Source organism: Scleropages formosus, chromosome 18 (assembly GCF_900964775.1).
Source record: "Scleropages formosus chromosome 18, fSclFor1.1, whole genome shotgun sequence".
NCBI lineage: Eukaryota > Metazoa > Chordata > Actinopteri > Osteoglossiformes > Osteoglossidae > Scleropages > Scleropages formosus.
Window position 1 is genome coordinate 13,652,412 of NC_041823.1, and position 23,699 is coordinate 13,676,110.

At 38.6% G+C, this 23,699-nt stretch overlaps 1 protein-coding gene across 5 annotated transcripts in view; it reads right to left on the reverse strand.

Annotated features, from left to right (window-relative positions):
- Positions 1–23,699, reverse strand: part of dgkb (diacylglycerol kinase, beta) — a 59,115-nt gene continuing 35,416 nt past the window's right edge. For all 5 annotated transcript variants that reach the window (XM_018740790.2, XM_018740793.1, XM_018740789.1 and 2 more), the window contains 5 exons: positions 11,947–12,037; positions 10,318–10,513; positions 5,264–5,384; positions 3,984–4,044; positions 1–594 (listed from right to left, as the gene is read on the reverse strand). In XM_018740790.2, coding sequence (XP_018596306.1) covers positions 487–594; positions 3,984–4,044; positions 5,264–5,384; positions 10,318–10,513; positions 11,947–12,037 — 577 coding nt within the window. In that variant the 3' untranslated portion in view covers positions 1–486. The remainder of the gene's footprint in view (positions 595–3,983; positions 4,045–5,263; positions 5,385–10,317; positions 10,514–11,946; positions 12,038–23,699) is intronic.

Here is a 23,699-nt window from a genome sequence, read left to right on the forward strand (position 1 = left end):
GTCTTTGTTTCAGAAGAAAATTTCAGTTTAAAAATATATTTATGTCAAACATTCTGTTCAGGTTGTGTTCCTCTTCAACGTCAGCAGATAGAGGCACTGGGAACAACAGAGCTTCATTTACCCAGAATGACTGTTGTGCTGGCCGAACACCAGCACTCCTCTCTCTCACCTTCGGAATATTCAAGCCTATAAACTGACCTCTCTGTCCATCACTCATAAAAATTAAAGCATTACGCCTTAATAGTGAACAAGTCACAAGTCCATATAACACTGTGACTGAGCAAGGTGCAGTTTACTCACCCTGTACAGTCATTGGGCTAAAGGACTGCACAGTTGCACAATGATGCAAGAGTGGCCCATGGCAACACTCACAGTGGCCACACGAGTGCTGGCACTTCTCCTGCTCTGCAGAAGCACAAGGTAATGCGGGCTTTCCCCCTGACTGATGGAGGGGGCAGGAGTGGGAGACAGAAAGACACTGGGCCTTTAGTCTTTTCCCTCACCCCAGGCTTTCCGAAAGACAGAGGAGAAGAAGCCAGTCCTTTGTGGTGGTCCCATCAACATAGAAGCCTGATTCTTGTGTGTTATTTCAATCTGCAAGGAGGAATGAGATTGAAAAAAACAGCGTCATTCGTACAAGGGAACAAATGTCCCTGTCCCTTATTTACTGGTAAAACCTTACAAAATATTCTTGTGATAGCAGTAGCTTATTACAGATTAGTATTGTATACAAATACATGGCATGCTCAAGGAACTGAGCATTGAAACTCCTCTTTCACAGGAAAATACTACTATTGGAAATATTTTGTTTCACTGGAAAATAAATTTAAAGAATATCTGCATCATTAGAAAGTAATTGCAAAACCAAACAGGACTGAAAAACAAAATATCTGTGATAGTCTGAAAAACTCCTATTAAGAGCTTTGGGTAATCGAAGAATATAAGATTGCATGGTGATACTAAGATGGAAATTTATTTAATAAGAGTTATTAAATGTACTATAAAGAATAAAGATTGCCCTGGGTATAAAACAGCTTATCATTTAGTAAACTGCGGCTTGAGACATCATCACTAATTATGGCAAATCTGAAGAAAGATCAATCATATGCTAAATATCCATTGTTAAGTGTTTTCACATTGCACCAGGTGCTTAGTTCATAAAAGCATTCTCATCTCATGTATATGATAGTCAAAGTTAATGGTCTTAAGTACTTCTGAAATAAACGCTCGGAGGGAAATGACATGCAGTCTTCAGGATCCATTGCCCTATGGGCCAACAGAAATGCACAAAGTAATACTGTCAACTATGTTTATGTGAAACAGATTACACTGTAAGGTAACACAAAGCAAATCATTTCTAGTAAGGTCTTTTAATAACAGACAAGTAAGACAGAACTCACTGCTGCACACATATAAAAAAATCATAATACAGACATTCCTCAACTTAAGCAAGTAAATCGTTCTTCAACCCCTTACGTAAGTCGAATTTACGTACGTTGGATTCCCCCTCCCCCCCGTTACAGAGCCAAGCCTTCTCATTTCCTTCACATTTGTTGCAAAAACGGCAATAAAAAAATTACAGAAAATAATTCTCTAGTAAATGTCAGACATATTAAATACTGTAATAAGATATAGGCCTAGTCAATGAAAAATTTTTTTACATGTCTAAAAAGGAGAAATTTAATTTAAAAAACAGACCACTGCATATGGTACACATACAGTATTGTTCTGTGCATGGCTACCTTATATCTATTAGTATGCTGGCACACAAGAGGGTGCTGTTGTTCCGTAATTTGTCATTTTTCCATCTCAGTTATTGCACCTTGATGTTTCTTTATTATTGTTGTTGTTTTCATGGTAGCTGTTCTATTCATGTGCTCCTTTATATGTGCAGGATCCTTCACTGTCGTATTCACAGCCGATACGGCTAAAATCTTGTTCCGGTTCTATAGACAATAATCTTTATCCACCTTCATACTTCCTTATTATGTTTAATTTCATCTCCAAATTAATTCTTGTACACTTGCGAGATGGTTCTCATTTTTCTTCAAGCCCATGTTTACCACCAGGAACAGTAAATAATGAAAAGGGTAGAAAATATGTGAAAAAAGCACTACACTAAAGAGAAGACGCGTGTTCACGGCTCAGAGCAGAACTGGGAAGATGCAGCTTCCTGCCTTGTCTGGCTACGCTGACTTGCGCGTAACATTTCAAATGTTTTGTGTAAAATAAAAGTGCTACCCGTAAATAATGTGTATGCTAGGAATTTTTTCTGAAAATCGAATTTACGTAAGTAGAGGTTTGTCTGTACAAAGTTCTTGCACCACGTTCATACTCTGATTTCAAACGCATTGCATTTACATAGGATAAGAAATTCAAGTAGGTTAATACGTACACACAAACGCAAGCTGAAATTTAAATGTTTTGAAATGTCTTATGAAAAACCAATACATTTTATTTTATGAAGAGATATCTTATTTTTACCACATAATAAATCAAGTTTTTATCTGGTCAGCAAAAATGAAACTGGAGATCTGGTATAAGATTTCGCTGTAGTGAATCCAGATATATCACACAACAGTGAAGAAAGACCTCTGCGCTTAGATAAAACAAGAGACTGAGACCAGCCGCATGGCAGCCTCTTCCATGGTAAAGACATGGCACCTTTTCAGAATATTTGCATAGGGCATTTCACCTGTCAATCAGTTTTTAACCCTACTTAAGAGTTTTAGGTTTGAACATACCAACAATGTCAATGTCTTTTTTCAGAATGACTTACTATACGTGATTTGCCATAAGAGCCTTTTAAGACATGAAAACATTGGATATAAGTACTTGCATAGTTACCAGCTACTCCAAGTGGAACAAGATGTTATTGATACATGTTTACTTAAAAATAACAGATGTAGAAATAACAGATGTGCAGTATGTGGTGGGAGATTGTGAATAATCAAAATCATTTGGTAATTATGATGTTCACGAAACTCTTTGCTTGAATCATACCTCACACTCACTACATAATGCCCTATAGAATAATGCATGAACAACTTCTGATTGACAGTATGTTACATGTTGTGTCTGATAATTTCCAGTATTGTAAGATTAAATAAACCTGTTTTTCCTCAGAGTTTATAAAGGAACTCAATGAAGGAATGAGTAGTTTGTCATAAATTGCAGAAGTCTTCTTTCAAATGACCTTTTTTACTTTGATGAAAAAATGTTGCTTTTTTTGTGGTCTTCAGCCTTCTGTTCACACTCAAATTTCACTTTAACAAACAATACCTTTAACGAAAACCCTACATGTGTAAATGAGCTGAATGACATTAAAACTCTTCTGCATGCCTGAAATTGAGCACAATTTGCATAACCGTTGTTGCTAATAATTAGTTTGATAGCAACCCATTTTAATTGTGGTGTTTGTGTAAGTGTTTAAGAGGTCGATTATTTCAGTTTTAGCTGTAATTTTTAAGTCACCATGGAAATGAAAAAAGTAGTTACATACTGTCAAACTAAATTGTGTTGTTAAGTTTTTGCTAACAGGTACAAGTGCACCTTAAATTAATATAGCTGTCATGCTTCGGATTGTCAGACAGCTGTTGAATAAGCCGTATGTAAATGCGTGCTGCTCTTCAAAAGAGATGCTCTCAGGGAATGTTCATTTTAATTAGAATTAAACACAATTTTAAATTATTGCAAATTAAGTGCAATCTTTCTAAAGAGAATGAAACAAAACATAAAAAAGGGATGGTTGGCTACTGAGTATTTAAATAAAAGTTATTTTAACTCCCAACTTCAGTAAACGATAACTTAATTAAAAGTTACGAATAAATGAAAAATTACAGAGGAATGTTACATTACATTCTATACACATATTCAGAGACATATCACATACCACAGGCAGTTCCTGCATAAATTCTAAAACAGATACATAGAATCCAAACCAAAAATTTTTAAAATGAATTAGAAATTATTTTCAGACTTACAGTGCAGGGAGTCTGCATCCAAGGCTCTCCATCGATCTGCATAGGGAGGGATTTTCTGGTCCTGCCACAAACAATAGCACATAAACACACATTAAAGGTATCAGACAGTCTGATATCACAAAAAGTCTTTTTTCCTCTCATTGTATGCGCAGCTGTTTGAGGAATTCCAGATGCATGGTTTTGTTTTCTTATTTACAAAGTTGCAAGAACTTATTGTTATGATTAAGTAATAAATTTTGTATTAGAATGCAACAAAAAATGTATAAAAGGCAAAGGTAGGCAGATGTATGCAAAAAATTATGTATATAAAAAGAATAAATTTCATTATGAAAATATAGGTCCCGACAAATCACTCTACAAATCACTCATATTAACACAGTTATTTTATATTCATTGAAAACGTGCACACATATATATAGACATACACAAACACATACATAATACAAGTATATAAGTAAGTTATCATCAAGACTGGAAATATAAGTGTAATTTAAGTGTATGGTATTGCAAATAGGGTTATCCCTTTTCTAAGAATTTTACTCCTCAGACTTCCGGAGCAGTCAGAACTTTACCATCACTACAGAAATATTTATCCATTTATTTTTGTCCATTCTGGAGGACACATGTTTTTAAACATATTTACATTTATTTATTTAGCAGATGGTTTTCTCCAAAGCAACTTCCAATGAACTCTATGTAGTGTTATCAGCCCACACACCTTATTCACCACAGTGACTTACACTGCTAGATACACTACTTACAATGGGTCACTCATCCACACATCAGTGAAACACACTCTCTCTGTGTCACTCACACACTATGGGGGAACCTGAACAGCATGTCTTTGGACTATGGGAGAAAACCGGAGCACCTGGAGGAAAGCCATGCAGACACGGGGAGAACATGCAAACTCCACACAGACTAAGCAGGGATCAAACCAACGTCCTCTCGCACCACCCAGGCACTGTGAGACAGCAGTGCTACTCACTGTGCCATCATGCTGCCCCATATCAGCCACACTGAAGATGCTGAAACGGACCTTATAAGAACCATCCTATGCTTTTAAATGACAATGTTTGAGTGAAGGTCCTGAAGAACTTCTCATAAATAACAAATAAATCGCAATGTTTTTTTTTTGGGCTAGGTGGCAGGGAATATGTCAATTATGCTAAATGGATGTGCTGAGTTCACCTTCCACACTGGTTACATTTCCTAATGTTTTTCAGTGATATACATGACTTCTGATTAACTGAGGTAATGTTGGGTGTGGGACAGGTCACCTGATTACAACTGATGAACACTGGGCGAGGCGTCTCCCCGCACTCTTCAGCCCTGTGTAGATCTGGCCCATTTCCATGGCTCCTTCAAGGCCAACTACTTCGAGGAGCTGGTCCGATGGGTCTGGAGCCATAAGAGCAAAGGACTGCATTTTACCTCTAGCACATCTAGGATCTGTCCAGGACCTCAGTGACTTAATGGCCAAGTAGCAAACAGGAAATGGAAAACATCTATTTAGACAGTAGTTATTCAGTTATAATAAGTAACAATGCAAAGGCAGAATATGAGAAGTTGTAGGGGCACCTGAACAGATGAAATGTCTACTAAGTATTTTGAAGTTGAGAGAGCATGAGTTCCGTTCTGCAAAGCACCTTAAAAACACCTTCACTACTGGATACAAAGCAAAACCTCTATTAATTATATTGAGGCACTGTTGCTACCTAATCTTGTGCTACCTTCATATATAATTATTAATTTCCTTTTTTGAAGATATGAGCATTGATTTTTTCCCTGTTGGATACCTGTGTCGCGCTGGGACCATCTGTTCGGCAGAGTTTCAGCGAGCCTCTTTTCAGCATTCACTTTTCCTCACAAACAATTCAATTCTATCCTCTCTTCAAATAATTCCGCAAACTCTTAGTTATCTTAGTTATGAGTCCAGTTATCAAAATGAAAAATAAAGTGAAACACTGTAATAGGCATCACAGCATCTCAGCCTCTGACATGCAGCTACTGGTTAAGTGTTTAGCCATTGCCATGGTGATAAGCCAGGCCTGTCCCCATGTAGTCCTTTGTGAAAGAGCAGGGATGCCCGGGTCATGTGGGAATGTATACACAGCATCCTGACTCCAGTGACCCTCCTCTGTAAACTAGTCTGCCCAACTTGTCGCTTCACATTAGTGCTGAGGTTTTGCACGCCGCTGGCCTGACAACCTGATGGGCAGTTGGCCCACAGCCTTTGGTCAAGGAGTTCCTCTGCCATTTCCACATGGATGACCATGGTAAGTGAGAGGATGAAAGGAAGGAAAACTTGCTTACAGCGGAACAATTAAAATGAGCAATTTTATTTTACGCAGAATCTTTAATCAGTGATTAAAATGAACAATGGCAACATTCCCTTCTAATGCTGGGGTTGCCTAGCCGATGCATTCAATCAGCTTGTGAAAGAAATTGTATTTATATGTATAATTAAACTGAGCAGTTGCAGCTAACAACATAACACAGTATGTTGTTAATCAATAAAACAGACTAGTACAAGTGAAAATCTGTGATCCCTTGATAATTACAGGTAAATAGATGAATGCACACATGCGTCACATCTAGAGACATTTTTTTGCTGAATGCAAATCATTTTCAATTATTCACAACGTTTTGCATGTGGTTTTCCCTCGATATTTCAATGATTGTAAATGTTTTGCATTAATGAGACAAAACTGTAAACTCAACTCAATAGCCCAGCTGCTTCAGTGGCATTTCTCTTTGCGAATAGTCTACTAAATATAGTTGAGAAAGATATAATATCGAAAAAGCAAGAGTGGCTGCTTACAGTCATCTGCCATAAAATAGCCCATTTGACAATTAATTCATCTCCAAAACTCAACAGCGAGGCTGGGGCCATTCAATCATTATTAGCATGGCAGAGTGAAAGAGAATGAGGATCGGCATCTGGGGCCAAAATCTTCTCCTGCCAAGGTTTGAGGGGGTTGCAGGTGTCAATGAAGAAAGGCAGCAGAATTGTATGTGATGCTCAAATGCGAGCAGAGTGCCGGCTAAAAAAGCACCACTGATGACGGTGAAAAAGCACTTCAAGCAGGGAGAATTCTCTCTAGGAGTGTTGAGGAAACCCAACTTCAAATTTAGTCCTTTTCATTTCCTTTCTCGGTGCATTCGAAGCATGTCTCCCTCTTTTTTTCTTTTGCTGACTGGCTGCTTGCGCTTACACACAGAAAGAGGCCCCTGACACCAATGCCCATATAAGGATGCCTTTCTGTAAGCAGGCAAAAGAACAAAATGGGATGATCAGGACCTCTGCAGCTGTGGCATTCAGAGGGGATAAACAGCTCAGTGTCTTGATGATAAACACGGATCTTGCATGAGGAAACCAAAACATGTCAGAATTCGCAGCTCTACTACATGTTGTTCAAGAACACAGCTGAAATCTTAGACTAAACTGAGGAGCTTGATACAGACACCAGAAGTGGTGGAATGAGCAAAGTGCTTTGCAGCAATACAGCTAAAAGGCCTGGATACGTTTTTTTTAAGATGGTCCCAGTGATCGTGTTTTCCCTGTCTCCTGGCTGGACACAACAGCCACAGGGTGACCAACTGCATGGCTTCTGGGACCAACTGGGAACGACAGAGGCCTGGGGTGTTTAAAAAAAAAAAAAAAAAAAAAAGAAGGGGGGGGGGGGGGGGGAGTTCACGTGTGCTCCTCCCCTCAAAGCGGCTTTCGTGGTGCGTGTCACAGGACATTAGTCATCTGCGCTCTGCACCCATGCTGAATAATTCACCTCCAGCCAGTCCTTTCCACCTGAGGGGCCTGTCTCCTGGCGTCACCAGCGGGCGACTTAACAGCTCCCGAAAGGTCAGTTTTCAGAGTTTGATCCGTGCTCTGCTGGCAGCCCTTGGGCTAATGCACTCTGTGTTTACGGACCCTGTAATATCCCATTCTCTGATATGACAAGTTAGGCTCTAACCTTGAGCACACCTTGGACAAGGACAGCAACTGCTAAGTGCCTTCTTGGGTTCAGCCAGAGGAATTTTTACAGACAAAAATTGGATTTTTGAGAGATTAATGGAGGAGAATTGCTCCTACAGCCACATACTAATTGATCACCTGGCCCAGCTTTTATTTATTCTTTTTACAGTAAACAATTTTTAAATCAATTCCAGCGTTTCATCCCCCCCACCAAACCCATCCCATACTGCCTGGTTGAGCCCATGAGCAGATGAAATCCTTAAATGGATGGAGCTTTAAAATATAAGAACTTCAAATGCAATACAAATTGGTGCATTCATCAGTGTTCAACTCATATTGACTGAGTTTACTGGAACCTCCTTCACTGTCCACAGCACAAGAACCCACGTACATGTAATGGATTTAACACGCTGATTTTAACCAGAACAGGACACAAAATACCTTAATAACTGGATTACTCTGTTAAGTTACTATGGCACTCCAAGGAAAGATATCTGATAAACATACATTTGTTACATTTCACAGCACACTTCTGTGTATAGTTAAAAGCTAAACTTTAATGTAGAGTAACAAAGTCTTTCTGTACATACGTGTTACACAAAATTGCATTCAGGCCAAATACGCTTACACTTGAAAATAAAGTCAGTTTTTTTATCAAGTGTTTAAGCTTCCTTAAAATTATTCCTACAGGGACAAATCATTAAAGTGTTAAAGCCTTTAGAAAAATGTCTACTGGGTTTGACCATTAAGGTACTAAAATCGCTTTAAAAATTTGTCTATCATTAATACCACCGATGAGCTCTTTCCGATGTAAATTTATGCAGAAGTATGCACTGTACAATGGTAAAGGGGGTCCAGCGGTCTGGTCCTATTAGCCATGCCAGTTCACTGATGCTTACTAGGGCTATTACCAAAGAGGAGACAATGTGAAACACTGACATCAAACTACGCCTCTTCACCCCAAACGAAACCTCAAATGAGTTATTCAACTTGTCGTTGGTGAAATATTCATAGCAAAAGACACGACTCTTTTCCCCGAATTTCCATTTGATACATGAGATGTGAACAGGGATGTGCACATCTTTTTTCCATGAATTAGTGTACAAATCTTACTTGTGAGTAAAAATGATGGATGAAAACATTTGTCATAGTTTTTTTCTACAGATTTGCTAGGATATTTACAGACATCGTTACATGAAATACAGTATTCTGTCTGTACAGGAACAAATATTCCCCAAAAGATTAGATCTAGTTTTTATCATCTAATACGCATCAAAATGAGTTACAGCATTACTTTAAAATCAGATATTTTGCCCACCACAGAGAAACACATGGAAGTACAGCACTATTTATAATTTTTTTTGGTTTTTACTACTTCGCAGAAAGAAGCTTATCATTGCCCTTGCCACTGTTGTCAGGGTCTAACTTACAGTCCAAGTCACAAGAGTGGCCATAGTGTATATTTTTTTGTATGTGTACCTGATGTTTTTAGTGATGAAACCACAATATATATCTCTTGGATGGATCCCGACTCTTTCAACTGTGTAAATATGAGCTTGTTTTAAACTTTAAACTGCGACACTATTGTGACTTGGACTGTGTCCACAGCATATGTCAGGCCTAGCTGAATGTTAGGCTCCACTGATAAGGCACAAAAACACATCATCTCTGTTTTAGTGATGTAACACCTCAAACACTTTTCTCTTCAGATACAAAAAATGGGTAAATACAAAGCTGCAGAAAGATACCACATTCTTTTGTCCCTGTGCAGCATGTTCTATTGTGTACATTGCTCTTGAGTAGGCTGGCAATAGTCATGAAGTTTATCCTCTGTCCTTTCAACCACACAGATGGCAGAGCAGAAATGATGTAACATTTGAAATAAATCAAGCTTAATATTGTAAAATATTATGAAAAATACGTTTAGTTTTTGCAGATATTCATAGTTAGTTTTTGTGTATGTATGCTTGATTCACACAAACAGTATCATATGCCAACTACACACACTAAAATCAACAGTTTACTGAAACATTTATTTTTCAGCTTTTGAACAAATTTCTAGTCATTACCACTGCTAATTACATTTTCACATACTGTAACCAACATACATTCTTGAAGCCTGTATAAGCAACTTTACAATGATTTACAAATTTAAATAGCAGAGTATTATTTTTCTATCAGTAAGTACCTTGATCAAGAGTACATCAGTTCTGTTTGAACCTTCGACTTTCAGATTACAAGGTGACTGCTCTATCTGCTGCCATTATGGAGCAGACATTATATGAAATGCTATGAGATGCCAACTATTCCAGGCTTATTATGCAGTGTATTTTGAATTATCGTGCATTCCAGCATTACCTTGAACAGCAAACATGAGGTCTTTGGGGTCAGTCAGAGTAGTCCGCTTGTCAGGGACCTTCTTTCCTGCTTTCCGGTAGTTCCGCCTCTTCCTTGTTTCCCCCCAGAGATTGGAGCCACCGTGCATGCTGGGAATGTTTAGAATGGCAATGCCCTCAAGGGAGATGTTGCTGAAGTCGAGGCTGATGCCATCACACTGTATGATGACACAATACAAAAAAGAAATACATGTCTTGAAGAAAACAAGCTTTTCTTATCATGCTATCAAAGTCCATTCTAAAAGAGAGGATCAAACTAAAATTCAAATAAACTAAAAGTGAACTGAAATAAAAATTACTTCAGGCCAGTCTCTACCTTGGTACAATCCTCAGTTTAGTTCTTACTCACTCACCTGCAGTAACTGCTTTTTAATTTTGGAAGTGTGGCTTTCCAATTTTTTTCCTCTAAATTCAACCATAAAGCGTATATTTGTACCATTAAAATGGGTCTGTGGGGAATGTACACCATGACACAAACCTGACTAAACATGGTTACCAGTCTGCCAGTTCGCTTCTGAAGTCTCACACTTCTTTCTACATTTAAAATGTAGCAGTAATGTTTCAAGTTTGAACACTATATATATATATACAAACATATATATGTGTGTGTGTATAAAGCAGAATAAATAAAAATGGAGAAGTTTAGATCAAATCCACCCTTAAGTGAATGTTAAACCTAACCCCAGGATCAGTGTGTTGTTTTACATATTCCAAGACTTGCATATATAAATATACTACCTGCCAAAATGGACCAGAGCTTAAACAGGGTTGCCTCTAGGGATTCACAGCAGAAAGCATTTAGCCCATTTTAAGTACAGTCTAAATGAAAGCAATTTTATCTCTGACAGGCTGGAAATGTCAGCCAGGAGGGAGGTCCTGTGGCAGGCGTGACCCTCAGTAGTCCAGATCTACCTTGCTGATGCCCACTGCCACTTTAACCTCAATGAAAATGAACTGCTGTTTGGGGGAGTTTTGTGCACTTTAGTCTCTATCTTGATTTTCCTCCCATGGCTGACTAATGAGCCCCCAGGAATCCAGGCTGCTCAGGCAAGGGGATACAAGCGGAGATGGATCGGTCCAGCCCCACCTTCATTATCGCTCAGTATCATGCACAGCATGTAGTTGGGAGATAATTACCTGTGTGTTCATCTGAAGACATGGAGCAGGAGGTGAGAGCTGCCCCTTTTGGCACCTCTTTCACTCCCTAACTTCCACACGAGACTTAGAGACAAGCAAGTGGGCTGAGAACTAACTATTAAAAGGACAGCAAATACGGAACTACAAAATACACTGCGATGCCATTACAATAATGACCGGAATTTGAGAAAACTGGACACTGTTTCACTTATAATAAACTGTCCAATAATGTGAACACACCTCAGAGACATACTGGTGCCAAAATAAATGTATTTAATATATATGTTGTAGTCAAAGTCAGTTGAAGGCAGCGTGAATACTGATGCATCAAAGTGGCAGTAATGACATTATTCAATTATTCATCACAGCATCACAGTCAAATCCAACCTAAAATGCATAATGTATTAGCGCTCTAAAGAGGGCTCTCTAAGTCGAGGTAAGCTATGTGTATTACCTCCACCTCCAGAAACTCATGGAGCTTCTTACAGGTGGCAGAGAAGGTCTCAGATGTTCCGAACTCAAAGTACCACAGCTTATTCTTGGTCCTGAAGACAGAAAAAAAGAGTGTTATGGAAATCTGAAAAGAATATAAATGAGTCAGTTATGGGCTATAATGAACAAAGTGTATAAAGGGTAGCAAAAAGTACAGTTCGCAGATCTATACACTGCTGGTTCAAATCAGAGACCTGCAGGTGTATCCTTGAGAAATCTCAAATGCTCCACTGAAAACATGCAGCTGCATAAATCAGTAAAACTGCATAATTCTTTTGATAAAAGTTCTTGTGTATAAAATTTTTTAAAGAAATCCTTCCATATTTCAAATTTCACCTTGAAATATCATCATTTAAATGTGTAAAACATTAAGTGAACGTCAAAACATTGAACATTTTTAATTATAATGAAAATGGGACAAGTTTTGGCAAAATCTACAAGTGGAAGATGAATAGGATTAACTGAAGCACATGCTCTGAGTACTATTTTGCGCAGCAAGAAACGTGGGATTTTACCTCATCAATCCCTCAATTAACTGAGGGTCAGGGTAAATAGTTAGGCAATTTCTGAAATACAATTATTACTAAAACTATCTGATTACGCATCAAACAGGTACCTAATTGGGTCACTAATAGTAGGAGAATAAACAGATTGACACAATAAAATTAGGTTTTTTTGAAAAAGTTCTTTCTTAAACTGAAAAACGGATGAAAATGATGAAAACAGCATTGGTTTGAATAGAAGGCAGTTTAAATGCTAAAAAACTGCACAGTGATATTTCAGTATATCCAGTTAAGTTAAGAACAATGGTTGGTATATTATGTGCTTCAATGCACCCTCTTCTTTGTGTCCACACCTGAGGACTCAAAGGATGCTATAACCTCTTGAAGGGGATATATCTTTAAAAAAAAAAAAAACTGTGAATGGGTTTAAGCACTTAGACTTTCATTTAGTATAATGTGTATTTTTACTGAACACAAACAAATATGTGATCTGTGTAATGTCCATGATTTATATACACGGGACCGTTTTGAGCAGTAAGCACTGTACAACACAACCATTTTAAAGTGAGGCCTGTATAAGCAATTACTCATAACTCAGTTATTTCACCAAATCTCTAATGCAATCTTACACATAAATAACTCAAAATTGTATATTTTAATACTAGCCATAAAATAGAGCAGAAATACATAAATGGCCCTAAATAATGTCAATTTACAGAGAACAATTGCTCTTTGCAGAGAACAGGGGTAAATACTTTTGGAAATACACATAAGTAAAAAATGCCTGTTATAAATAAATAAAAATAAAAAAAACAACTACAGAAGAGGATTTCTTGTACACCCAGGCCCTTAGTGTCTAAATGGCCTATAAGGTAAATCAATATTTTCAGACGGCCTGGTAGCCACTGTTTATCTAGTGAAGATGACTTGTCTTGACTTAATGCACTCTGCTGGGAGTTAGTGAGCCTTGAAGGAGTCATAATAACTTTTACTGCTTGACTCCTTCTAGGGTAGATTTCGTACAAATAGGTAAAATTTGTCATATAGACCATATGTATTACAGCATATTATATCTGAATAATGTAGAAGTACATGTCTCTGTCATATAAATTAAAAAAAAAAATACATCCTTGGACAGGTTTTGTGGGATAGTTCTGAATTCTCATCTTTAACTGCACAGCAGATTTACAACACCAGACTGTCATTTTAGCAGTCCATTGAATTTCATATTTATTTAATAATTTACAGAGTTATTTTTATGAGACATGAAAAAGGCTCCAGGTGATATGAACTGCTTTACTGCTTCAGGCTTATAACCGCCAATAGTTTAGGTACAGCAGAATTTTCTGAACTTAGCCTAATAAAGATGATTAACAATAGTAATTAATAAAAATATTAGGTCATGGACTGGTTTGTCTGCTCTGGGTAAAGAGAGACAGTGAATCATACCAAGGAAAAATGTCAAACAGCCAAATTCAGATGGTCAAAATCAAACAAAACGACCACTCCTTGGTTCAGTTCTTTCTCCCAATGTGTGATTACTAGCAAAATCCTTTGATATTTATTAATGTTAGCACAATGGATTCCTTTTATGATATTTCGAGAGTGTTCATCATAGAATAAATCATGAACCACACAGACTAACACAAAAACCAATCATTATCAAATCACTACTGCAATCTTTATCTGTAAAACAAACAGCTGCCATAATGTCCTTGCACAGTCCATCTGTTTAAGAATAAGGTGCAGCACCCTAGTAACCACAGCCCAGCACCCCATACATCTGTGTCCAGAGATTTGGAAAAAAAGGCCCCTCTATTCTGTAAATAAAAACAGAGTAAGGACTAAAGAGAATCTTGTATTTCACAAAAACAATAAACACTGACCTAAAATACAACCAAAGCAAAAATAAATGCTACAAAATAACAGCAATTTATGTGTTGGAATCAAAACCATACAAACAGAACGCATTAGTATAAGCACAGCAACAATCACTAAATTATTGATTTCCCCATTATGTTTTTTGTCAGAACCATTTAGAGGCTTTAAAAATGAGCATTCATTAAGCAGTTCCAGGAGAAACACAGCTGACTTTGATAAATAATGTGTAACACAGTCAATAGACACAGGAGTAGTGCAGAGGGGAGGATCGCTGGTCTTAGCGAGACTGTCTGCTTTTTCTTAGGACAGAGCCGATTACAATTGCACTTGGGATGAACATGGGCACACAACTGCCCCGATTACTCTTTTTGCTTTTCAGGTCTAAGCATTGCTGACCGAAATTGAATAATATACAGTAGGACCTCCATATCCATGGGGGATAGGTTCCAAGCCCCCTAGGAGATGCCTAAAACTGGAGAGTAGCAAACACTATGCATTTACATTTATTCATTTGGCAGACACTTTCCTCCAAAGCAACGTACATCTCAAAGAAATTTGTGCTTTACATTAGGAGAAAGAGAAACATAGTTGCAGATGTGATTCTTAAGTAAACTTAGTTTCTTTCCACTTTATGCACCGATGTTCATCGCATGAGCAGGTACATAAAACTCAGAACAGACGATTTCTGATCACCTTCCTACAATTTTTTTTTTTTTAAAGGTACACAAACATTTACGTACAATACAGTAGTAGTGGCTGTGTAATAGTATATACTGTACATACCTACAATCAAGTTTAAATTTAGAAATTAAGCACAGTAAGACATTATCATACGCAAAATAAGGGTTACTTGAACACAAGCACTGCAATACTGTGAGAGTTGATCTGATAACTGAGATGGCTACTAAGTGACTAACGGCTGGGTAACGTATATTCTGGACAAAGGGATGATTAACATCCCGGGCAGGACTGCATGAGATTTCATCACATTATTCAGAACGGCGTGCAATTTAAATTATGAATGTTTACTGTATTTCTATTTAATTTTTTTGGACCGTGGTCAACCATGGTTAAGTGAAACCGTGGTAAGAAACTGTGGATACAGGGCTCCTAGTGTATTCACATCACACTGATATTTCGAATTGACTTCTTACTTTTACTTGCTTGTCTGTAAAACTTTACTGAATTTAAATACAGACAACACAGGAACAAAACAATCTGAAGTGCAACGTACATACGGATCTCTTCTGGTTAAATATCTGGTCACGTTATAATGCTTATTCTGTGCAACTGATCATACATCTTTTAGCATATAAGTATGCAACAATAACAGCATATCCTCAATTAAATACTGCAGCAATTAAAACTAAAATGTTTACTTGAAATTAAGGCCTTTATGACTATATTTTTTACATCAGTACCAGTCCACTGTGTATATTACGTGGTTGCTGGTTTTTGTTTGTTTGAGAAGCTGAGGTGACAGAAGGCAATGGAAACAAATGAAGCCAGTTTTTTGGTAATGTACAGAATTCTACTCTCATTACCACTCAATGCATCCACTACACCAAGCGAGTGAATAATGTAAACTCTGTGAATATGATAATAAGGGAGTGGAAGCAGAATTCCAGGAGTCTGTTTTGTGCTTTTTACTTCAGGTTAGGTTCAGAAAGTCACAATGTATGTCTTTTCAAGACTGTTATTTTGTGATTTTTAGCATTTATTGGATAACATGTTATCGTATATATCTTACCCTGTAGTTAAAGTTTGGTTTGTAACCACTACTTTTTTTCTGATGAAATTGTCCCTTGTTTGACTTATGGTTTGATTTCTGACATTGTTCTCTTTGCGACATTAAACAACTGCAGTTTGCAACTAATGCATCTACAAATTGCACATGAAATTGCCAACACATACTGTAATCTGTACACAACTAACAGTTTCTCTTGCAATACTCTCTTTGTGAAACAATCATTTTCACAGTTTAATTTATCCGCTGTACTGAATATGCATGGTGAGTGTCTACCGGTACAAAATTATAATTTTATGCATTCTACATGTGGAGCAACAGGTGTGCTGACTTTGTAAATAGGATATCAGCTTCTCTAAGTTTTGACGTGATATTGACACTTGTCCTGTAGCAAACTCAAGACTCTACTTGTAGTTTGGTAACGTACTCCATATAACAAAAGGTTTTTTCTGATGTTTCTCACCCAAAAAATATTTAAAAAAACAAGCATCGCCCCTTTTACAAAAGTTACATAAAACACCAATGAGTTCTACACAAAACAAAGCTAACTGACATTTTGTAACGTATTGCACCATCTCTTTCAATTAAGGATGTATGAAGATTGCTTGAGAAAACGATCTTATTTCTTGTTCTTTAGTGGAAAGCTCATTTTTTTTTTTTTTACTAATCAAAATAAAAATCAATATCAGAAACTATTCATGGTTATATGTTTACGAGGCAGCTGGTAGCGTAGTGTTTAGAGCTGCTGCCGTTGGACCCAAAGGAGGTTCGAGCCTCACTTCCAACTGCAGTATCCTTGAGTTAAGTACTTACCCTAAATTGCTCCAGCAAAAAATTTACCCTGCTTTATAAATTAGTAAATTATTGTAAGTTGCTTTGGAGAAAAGCATCAGCTAAGTGAATAAATGTAAATATAGAAACAGAAGATACCCTCCAAAAGACATTATTTCTCAGAGTATTAAGACACTATGCTCCTTATGTGAGGTACTCACCTTGAATAAATACAGTAAAATTATCCAGTTGTATAAAATGATTAATGATTATGGAAATAGCTTAGTATATACACCTAACATTGTAAGCTCACATCACATCATCTGAAACCGCTTGTCCCATACGGGGTTGCAGGGAGCCGGAGCCTAACCCGGCAACACTGTAAGCTGCTTTGGATAAAAACAGTCTGCTATTTATTAACAAATAATAAAACCATATGCCTTTCAAATGCAGTCTTGTTCATTTGCAGTTCTTTTCATGGCATTGTAATTGGTTCATGTTGAAGAAACGCCCATACCCATCCTCCACCCCCTGGTGGACTGGAACTTTCCCCTCCACTTTGATCCCATGTTATCAGGACATGGTTGGCAACAGGTCACTAAGTGGAAACTCTTCCCGCAGAGACCGTGTTTAAACAGCAATGATGATGTCAACAGTCCAGCCAGGTTTCGCTGGCAATGTTCATACTGCATTAATGAGATATAAGCTCTGAGGGAGATTCTTTCTCGCTGGGGTGGCCTAGTTCATACTAACCCTCGTTGGGGCAGGTGCCGGCACAGACTGGTGTGTCATCTATTAGCCAATGTAATTTTCAAGAAAATGAACACAAGACAATAAGGAAAAGAACAGAACCTCCACTGTCACTGGTGATTAGATACAGCCTAGTGTTACACTACATCGTAGGACAGTACAGCACATGGCCTATCACAGGAATAAATAACCAGTACCCTATGCAATAGCAGGCTAAACAATATTGCCTGCAGTGCACTAATTTAAAGTATGCAACAATATGCTATGCATGCTGTACATGTTAAAGAAGACTGGGACAGATAAAGATCGTCCTCTGGCTCTTCAGTCGATTCCCTCCACTTAACCTAACAAGAGCGTCCCTTCGACAAATCACGGCCCACTCTCATTTCTCATTAGGTAATTAGGAGTGTCCCATTCGTCTAATTTGATTTCCGTTCCTTTCTTGCAGCCAGGCGGACACTGCAGCCATCATCTCCCTTGAGTGGTGCTGACAGACTGTACTGCACAAGAAGACAGCTCGAATAGCGCAAAGACAGAAATGGACCCCAGTGACCTCGAGAACATGGGGGATTCCACTTCAGCCACAGGCTTTGAAACAATGTTCAACTTCATGTTTCACTGCTTCAGCTAAAATGAAATTAAAGCCAGTGATATACACACACACACACACACATTTTCAGAACCGCCTGTCCCACACGGGGTCACGGGGAACCGGAGCCTACCCGGCAACACAGGGCGTAAGGCCGGAGGGGGAAGGGGATGCACCCAGGACGGGACGCCAGTCCGTCACAAGGCACCCCAAGCGGGACTCGAACCCCAGACCCACCGGAGAGAAGGACTGCGGTCCAACCCACTGCGCCACCGCACCCCCCAGTGATATACAGCTTATTGCATTTTATTAAAGGGAAGCGACAGGTAACATAGTAAAGACAGGAACTTGTAACCAGTGTGTCAGGTCCTGGAGTCCTAAGAGAGACCCTGTATTAGCACCCTTAAACAATGGACTTAACCTTAATTCATTCTGTAAAATATCCAGCTTTATAAATGAGCAAAACTAAGTCACACTGGATAAATGCTTTAAAAAAAAAATTAACTGAAGAAAACAAGATAGAGTGAAAGCACTAGATCTAAATTCTGAAAACAAACAAAATTTTAAAAAAAAAGAAAAAAAAAAAAAAAAAACCTCAAGCAATACTTTAACAATACAGCTCTGAGGGAAAACTACTCATATGCAGGCTAATCATGGGAACATAAATTTTATTTTAACCTTAATTTTTTTCATGCACAATCTCAAATTTGTCTCTATGCAGGCATACTGCCTGCTGTCTGGAGAAAAGATTCATGGCACAGCAAGCTCTTCATCAGTCAGCACACTGCCTCTACAAACGGTGGCGCTTCACCATATAATAATGCGTTAAGAGGCACAGGTTCTGTGAAGGAAGTACTGCTGTCCCCAGGCGATGAGGCTCTTTTGCTCTCTGCAAGCCAGGGGAGGGGGAAAAAGGCAACGTGGCATTGATTTTCCCTTTGACACTTAATCTAACCCAAGATGATCTACGACCTTATTTTCCCACTAATTTCTTCTTGATCATAGGTGATAAATATCGCATTGACATAACTAGCTTTTTGTGCATTGCATCAATGTGCCATTCTATGTAACATGACACTGCCTCGAGCATTACAGCAACTGGCTGGTGTAAGACATAGACCTACATTGCCTTTACACTCTTCAACTGCCAGATTCTGTCCTCTTTCATCTTCAGCTCTTGCCTGGGGCATGATTAAAGACTGGATAAAATGGGATGGGTGAAGAGGCCAACAGGCTTATCTGTGCTTTTCGGGCAAATAATGAATACTTGTCGTCTTGTTGCAGGTATACATGTTTGTTCAACTTTTAAATCAGTTAAAGATCTGGGAAATGCCAAAAAAATTACATCTCTCATCTGGAATAAAGAGGGTAGATTAGTATTAACACCACGATATTAGCTTGCAGTCTGAGATATATCACCTGCCCACTGTAACCCAGAGCACTGTGTCACAGTGGCACACAATCGGTACCCTGCTGGTGGGAGGCAGGAGGCGCGGGTGTGTGAACTGCTGAGCCTCTCTTCGCCTCACTATGGTATAAGTGCCTCCCACAGGCCTATCATGTGCCTTCTGGTCACCGGTTGTTAGTTGTGAGATCTGCATTACGACTTCCATTTACACTTTAGCTATCAGGTGCAATGCAATGCTACAACTGGTACTGTGTAAACTGAGCCAGGAAACTGGCAGGGGACATCAGAAAAGATCTGGGTTTGGAACAGATTTTAAAACAAATAAACTGTGACAAATATGTATTGCACTGGGAGCCATTAAGAAAATATATTTTCCATAATTAATTTAAAAATTCCTCATTAAGTATCTTTAAATTTAGACAATACACAGCTACTTACAATCCCATAACAGAAAAGTGGCTCAAGAGACCACTGTTCACTGGAACATTTTCAAAGTTTAGAACTAATTTGCCATTATGAATGTAGAGCGCTTCACAGTGAGGAACAGTGACAGTGACACCTAGTGGTGGGTACAAGCCCTCAATTCCTAAACAACAAGAACATAGCAAAAAACATGCAAACACTGAGCTGATGGTCATTTTTCAAAAACATTTTGTTTTGATAAAGAATAATGTCAGCTACCGCATTACAGAGAAGAATAAAATATGAAAAACATACAATCACATTAAAATTCAGACCACAAAATGGCTAAATAATTTGAAACAGAAATATTCAGAGGGGTTTAGTGCCATGATTAAGAGATTAAGATTATTTTCATGTTAAGTCAATGTAAAGAATTAAAATAGTATAGAAGCAGTAAAAGAAAAACCTCTACAAGGTTATGTGACATGAGTAACAACCAAGCTAATCGAATCACAAAACAAACTACAGCCGAGAAGCGGTTGCAGTAAGTGAATGTGGCGCTTTGCTGTCGCTCCCACAATGTAAAACGATAATGATGATGGCGAGGTGTGTAGCTGACAGCTGGTGGCTCTGCGGGAGTTGGCTAGGGTGGGGAGTGGGACTCTGGAGCCGGTGTAGCTCCAGCAAGCCCAGCATAGGCAGCGGAGCATATGGATGCGGGGAAGTCCGGGCTAGTGGAGGAGGGCCCTGGCATAGACACAAGTGGTCAGCAGAATAGGCCCAACCTCAGGTGCTCCTCTACCCCTCATGCTTGCTTACAGATGAGCCCTCACACACACAAAAAACATTCTCACTTCCATATACATACATACAAACAGTCCTCACAAACCCCAATACAGACTGACATAGAAATGTAGAATTCATACATTCAGGTATTCCTCACGTGAACCATTCATCCACAGCCACATACATACGTGAGTGTGTTCATAAATATACTGATATGGATTTAGTCCACATCTATATACAAACAGATACACAAGGTAGGTTTAGAAATACTTTTGCAGAATGTGTCCACATTCATATACGTTTCTGAAGCATTTAGAATTAACACTCAAACACAGTACCTTCACTCACAGATAGAGGCATGGACACATGCACGCACTGACACACATACATACACACTGCAGAAAAGTCAAGAGAAAAAGCTGCTGAGTGTATGCAGTGGGGTTATATTTCCACTCCTTCTCAACCTGCTGTCTGACCAACACCTCTCTGCGTCCCAAGCTCTAGTACTGGCACTTCGACACATTTGTACCCCCCATTATTTTACAGTATTTCTCCTCGTAATTATGGTTCCGAGCGAAGAGGCACGGCTGTTGAGCTGGTGGAGTGGGTGTAAATGAGGGGGCCCCTGTCGCGAGACGGACAGGGCCACAGGTGAGATCCCAATAAATTACTCTCATAAGTGGCCATTAATTATAGATGACAGCCTGCTTAGACAAATTATTTCATCTCAAATGAGGTGCGAGGAATATGCTGGCTGGGCCTGGAACTCCTGCAGGACTGTGTGTGCCAGCACTGGTGGGTCAGCGGGGCCCGCCTCGCCACGCTCCCTTTGACGGGGACCCTCATTATGCTAAATGGCGCTCCACGTTTCAACCTCCTCCTGACTTCAGCAAAGGTTAGCTCTGGAATATTTCATGAAGTGGCTAAACAGATAAGGGGCAGAGTAAGGTGCTTTTAAGAGGAGCAGAAGTATTTTGGGGGTTTGTAGAATACCTGGGGTGAGGAGAACAATGGAAACCTAATGGGTGCCTTTTACGATCATTCTTGAACCCCACAAGATACAACAATAATGGCAAAAAATAACAGGTTTGGGTTTATGTGACAGCACTTGAAGCTTTAGAAAAACTATTTTGTTTTAATAAACTAAGAAAATGTATATAGCTTTGGGGAAATTAAGGGCTCACGAAAGCTTTTGTACCTGAACAAAGCTGCTGTGGTATGTCAAAGGAGGAAATACAAAACCGACATTATGTTGCCAAATGGATGCAAAACATAAATACTGACATCTGTTTTCGAACGCTGGAAACATATAGCTATGGACATTAATCAAACTATTACTGTCAAGCACTGGTGCCATTATGCTTACTGGTTCACAGCAATGACAAAGTACAAAAACTCTGGCACGGGTTAAAACAAAGGCATCCTTGGACTTCTCTCCCAGGCAGAGATTAGTGTGTAATTACATGGGAGATCAGTGACAAGAAGAACAGTATATTTTAACGAGGCAGCAGTCGTCAGCGGCCTGATTGTCTGGTTCTAATCCTCGACCTCATTATCACCTCTTGGTCCAGCTACACCAGTAAATTAATCTATCTGCAAAGTGTCAAATCTTCTCACCTCTCTCCTCCTAATCACCCAAGGTGCAAATAAAGAGGGCGAACCAGGCCAGTGTATGCATAAACAAAATCTTTTTTTGTAATTAAAAACAAGAATGTCATTATTTAGTTGTTAATTAAGGCTGATAAAATATTTATGTCTTGTTTAAGGTCAAGCCTATGACAAATAGAACTAACATCTCTACAAAACAGATGGGTCAAAAAATGCAACACTGGGTATGACATTCTGTTTACAAAAATATGAATTGTAACTCTGTGTATTAGCAGTGGGCCAGTGGAACACCTTATTGCCTCCAACTTTCTTGACAGGCCAAAGGGTGATAATGTTTCACCCAGATAATGCAGAACTATCACAACATTATTCAGCTAGTTTGAAGCCATTTTTACACAAGGCAGAACAACTTATCAACCAGAGACCTTATGGACACACATCCAAAGTGAACGCTCAGACCTCAAGACTAAGAGACATCATGCTAAGAAACTCCAAGTCTGGTGTAAGTTGCGGTAACAAAGGACTTGGGACTCCTTGGACAAATCTCGCAAAAGCCACAATACCTTGAAAAACTATAATCATACATTATTCAGAGGGAAAGGATAGTGTGTAATAGAAAGATCCTAAACCCATTCCTTTCAGTAAATTATTCATAGAACTCAAATAACAGATGGTATAATTTTCTTAAAATATCTCAATCATTTTTCAAAAAGGGATAAAACAATATCTATATACAGTTATGTACCATGTTGGCATCCACTTTGCCAATTCACCGGCTAATTTTTACCAATTATTCAGTACTCAACCACCACAGCCTCAAGGAAAACAAAGCCATCTCTGCAAAGCACGCCAGTTATAAGCATGAAGAGATACAAAACACTCATTTGAAATACATGAGCCAAATTAATCAAGATTTTTAGCAACGAGTGCTTCTTTTACATTGCACATTTACAAAAATAACTACAAATTACTCATAGCAAGGCATTTCATTCTTGATTGTTTTCCCATCAACTTCCTATATACCAGAATCTCACTTGTCAGAAGAGCAGGCAGTCCAGTACAGACGATCTTAAAAATTAATTTCATTAGATTGTAGGAAAAATACATTTGGATTTCACCGGGCAAATTGCTGAACTCTAAACCTGGTAATGTAAAATATGATTATGGGTATGAATATGATTATCAGGAGTCTCTGCTAAAGGTCCTGTGTCATCATTCTGACAGATATATGATGCTGAGCTACCCAAGCAAATCCAATTACCAAACCAAT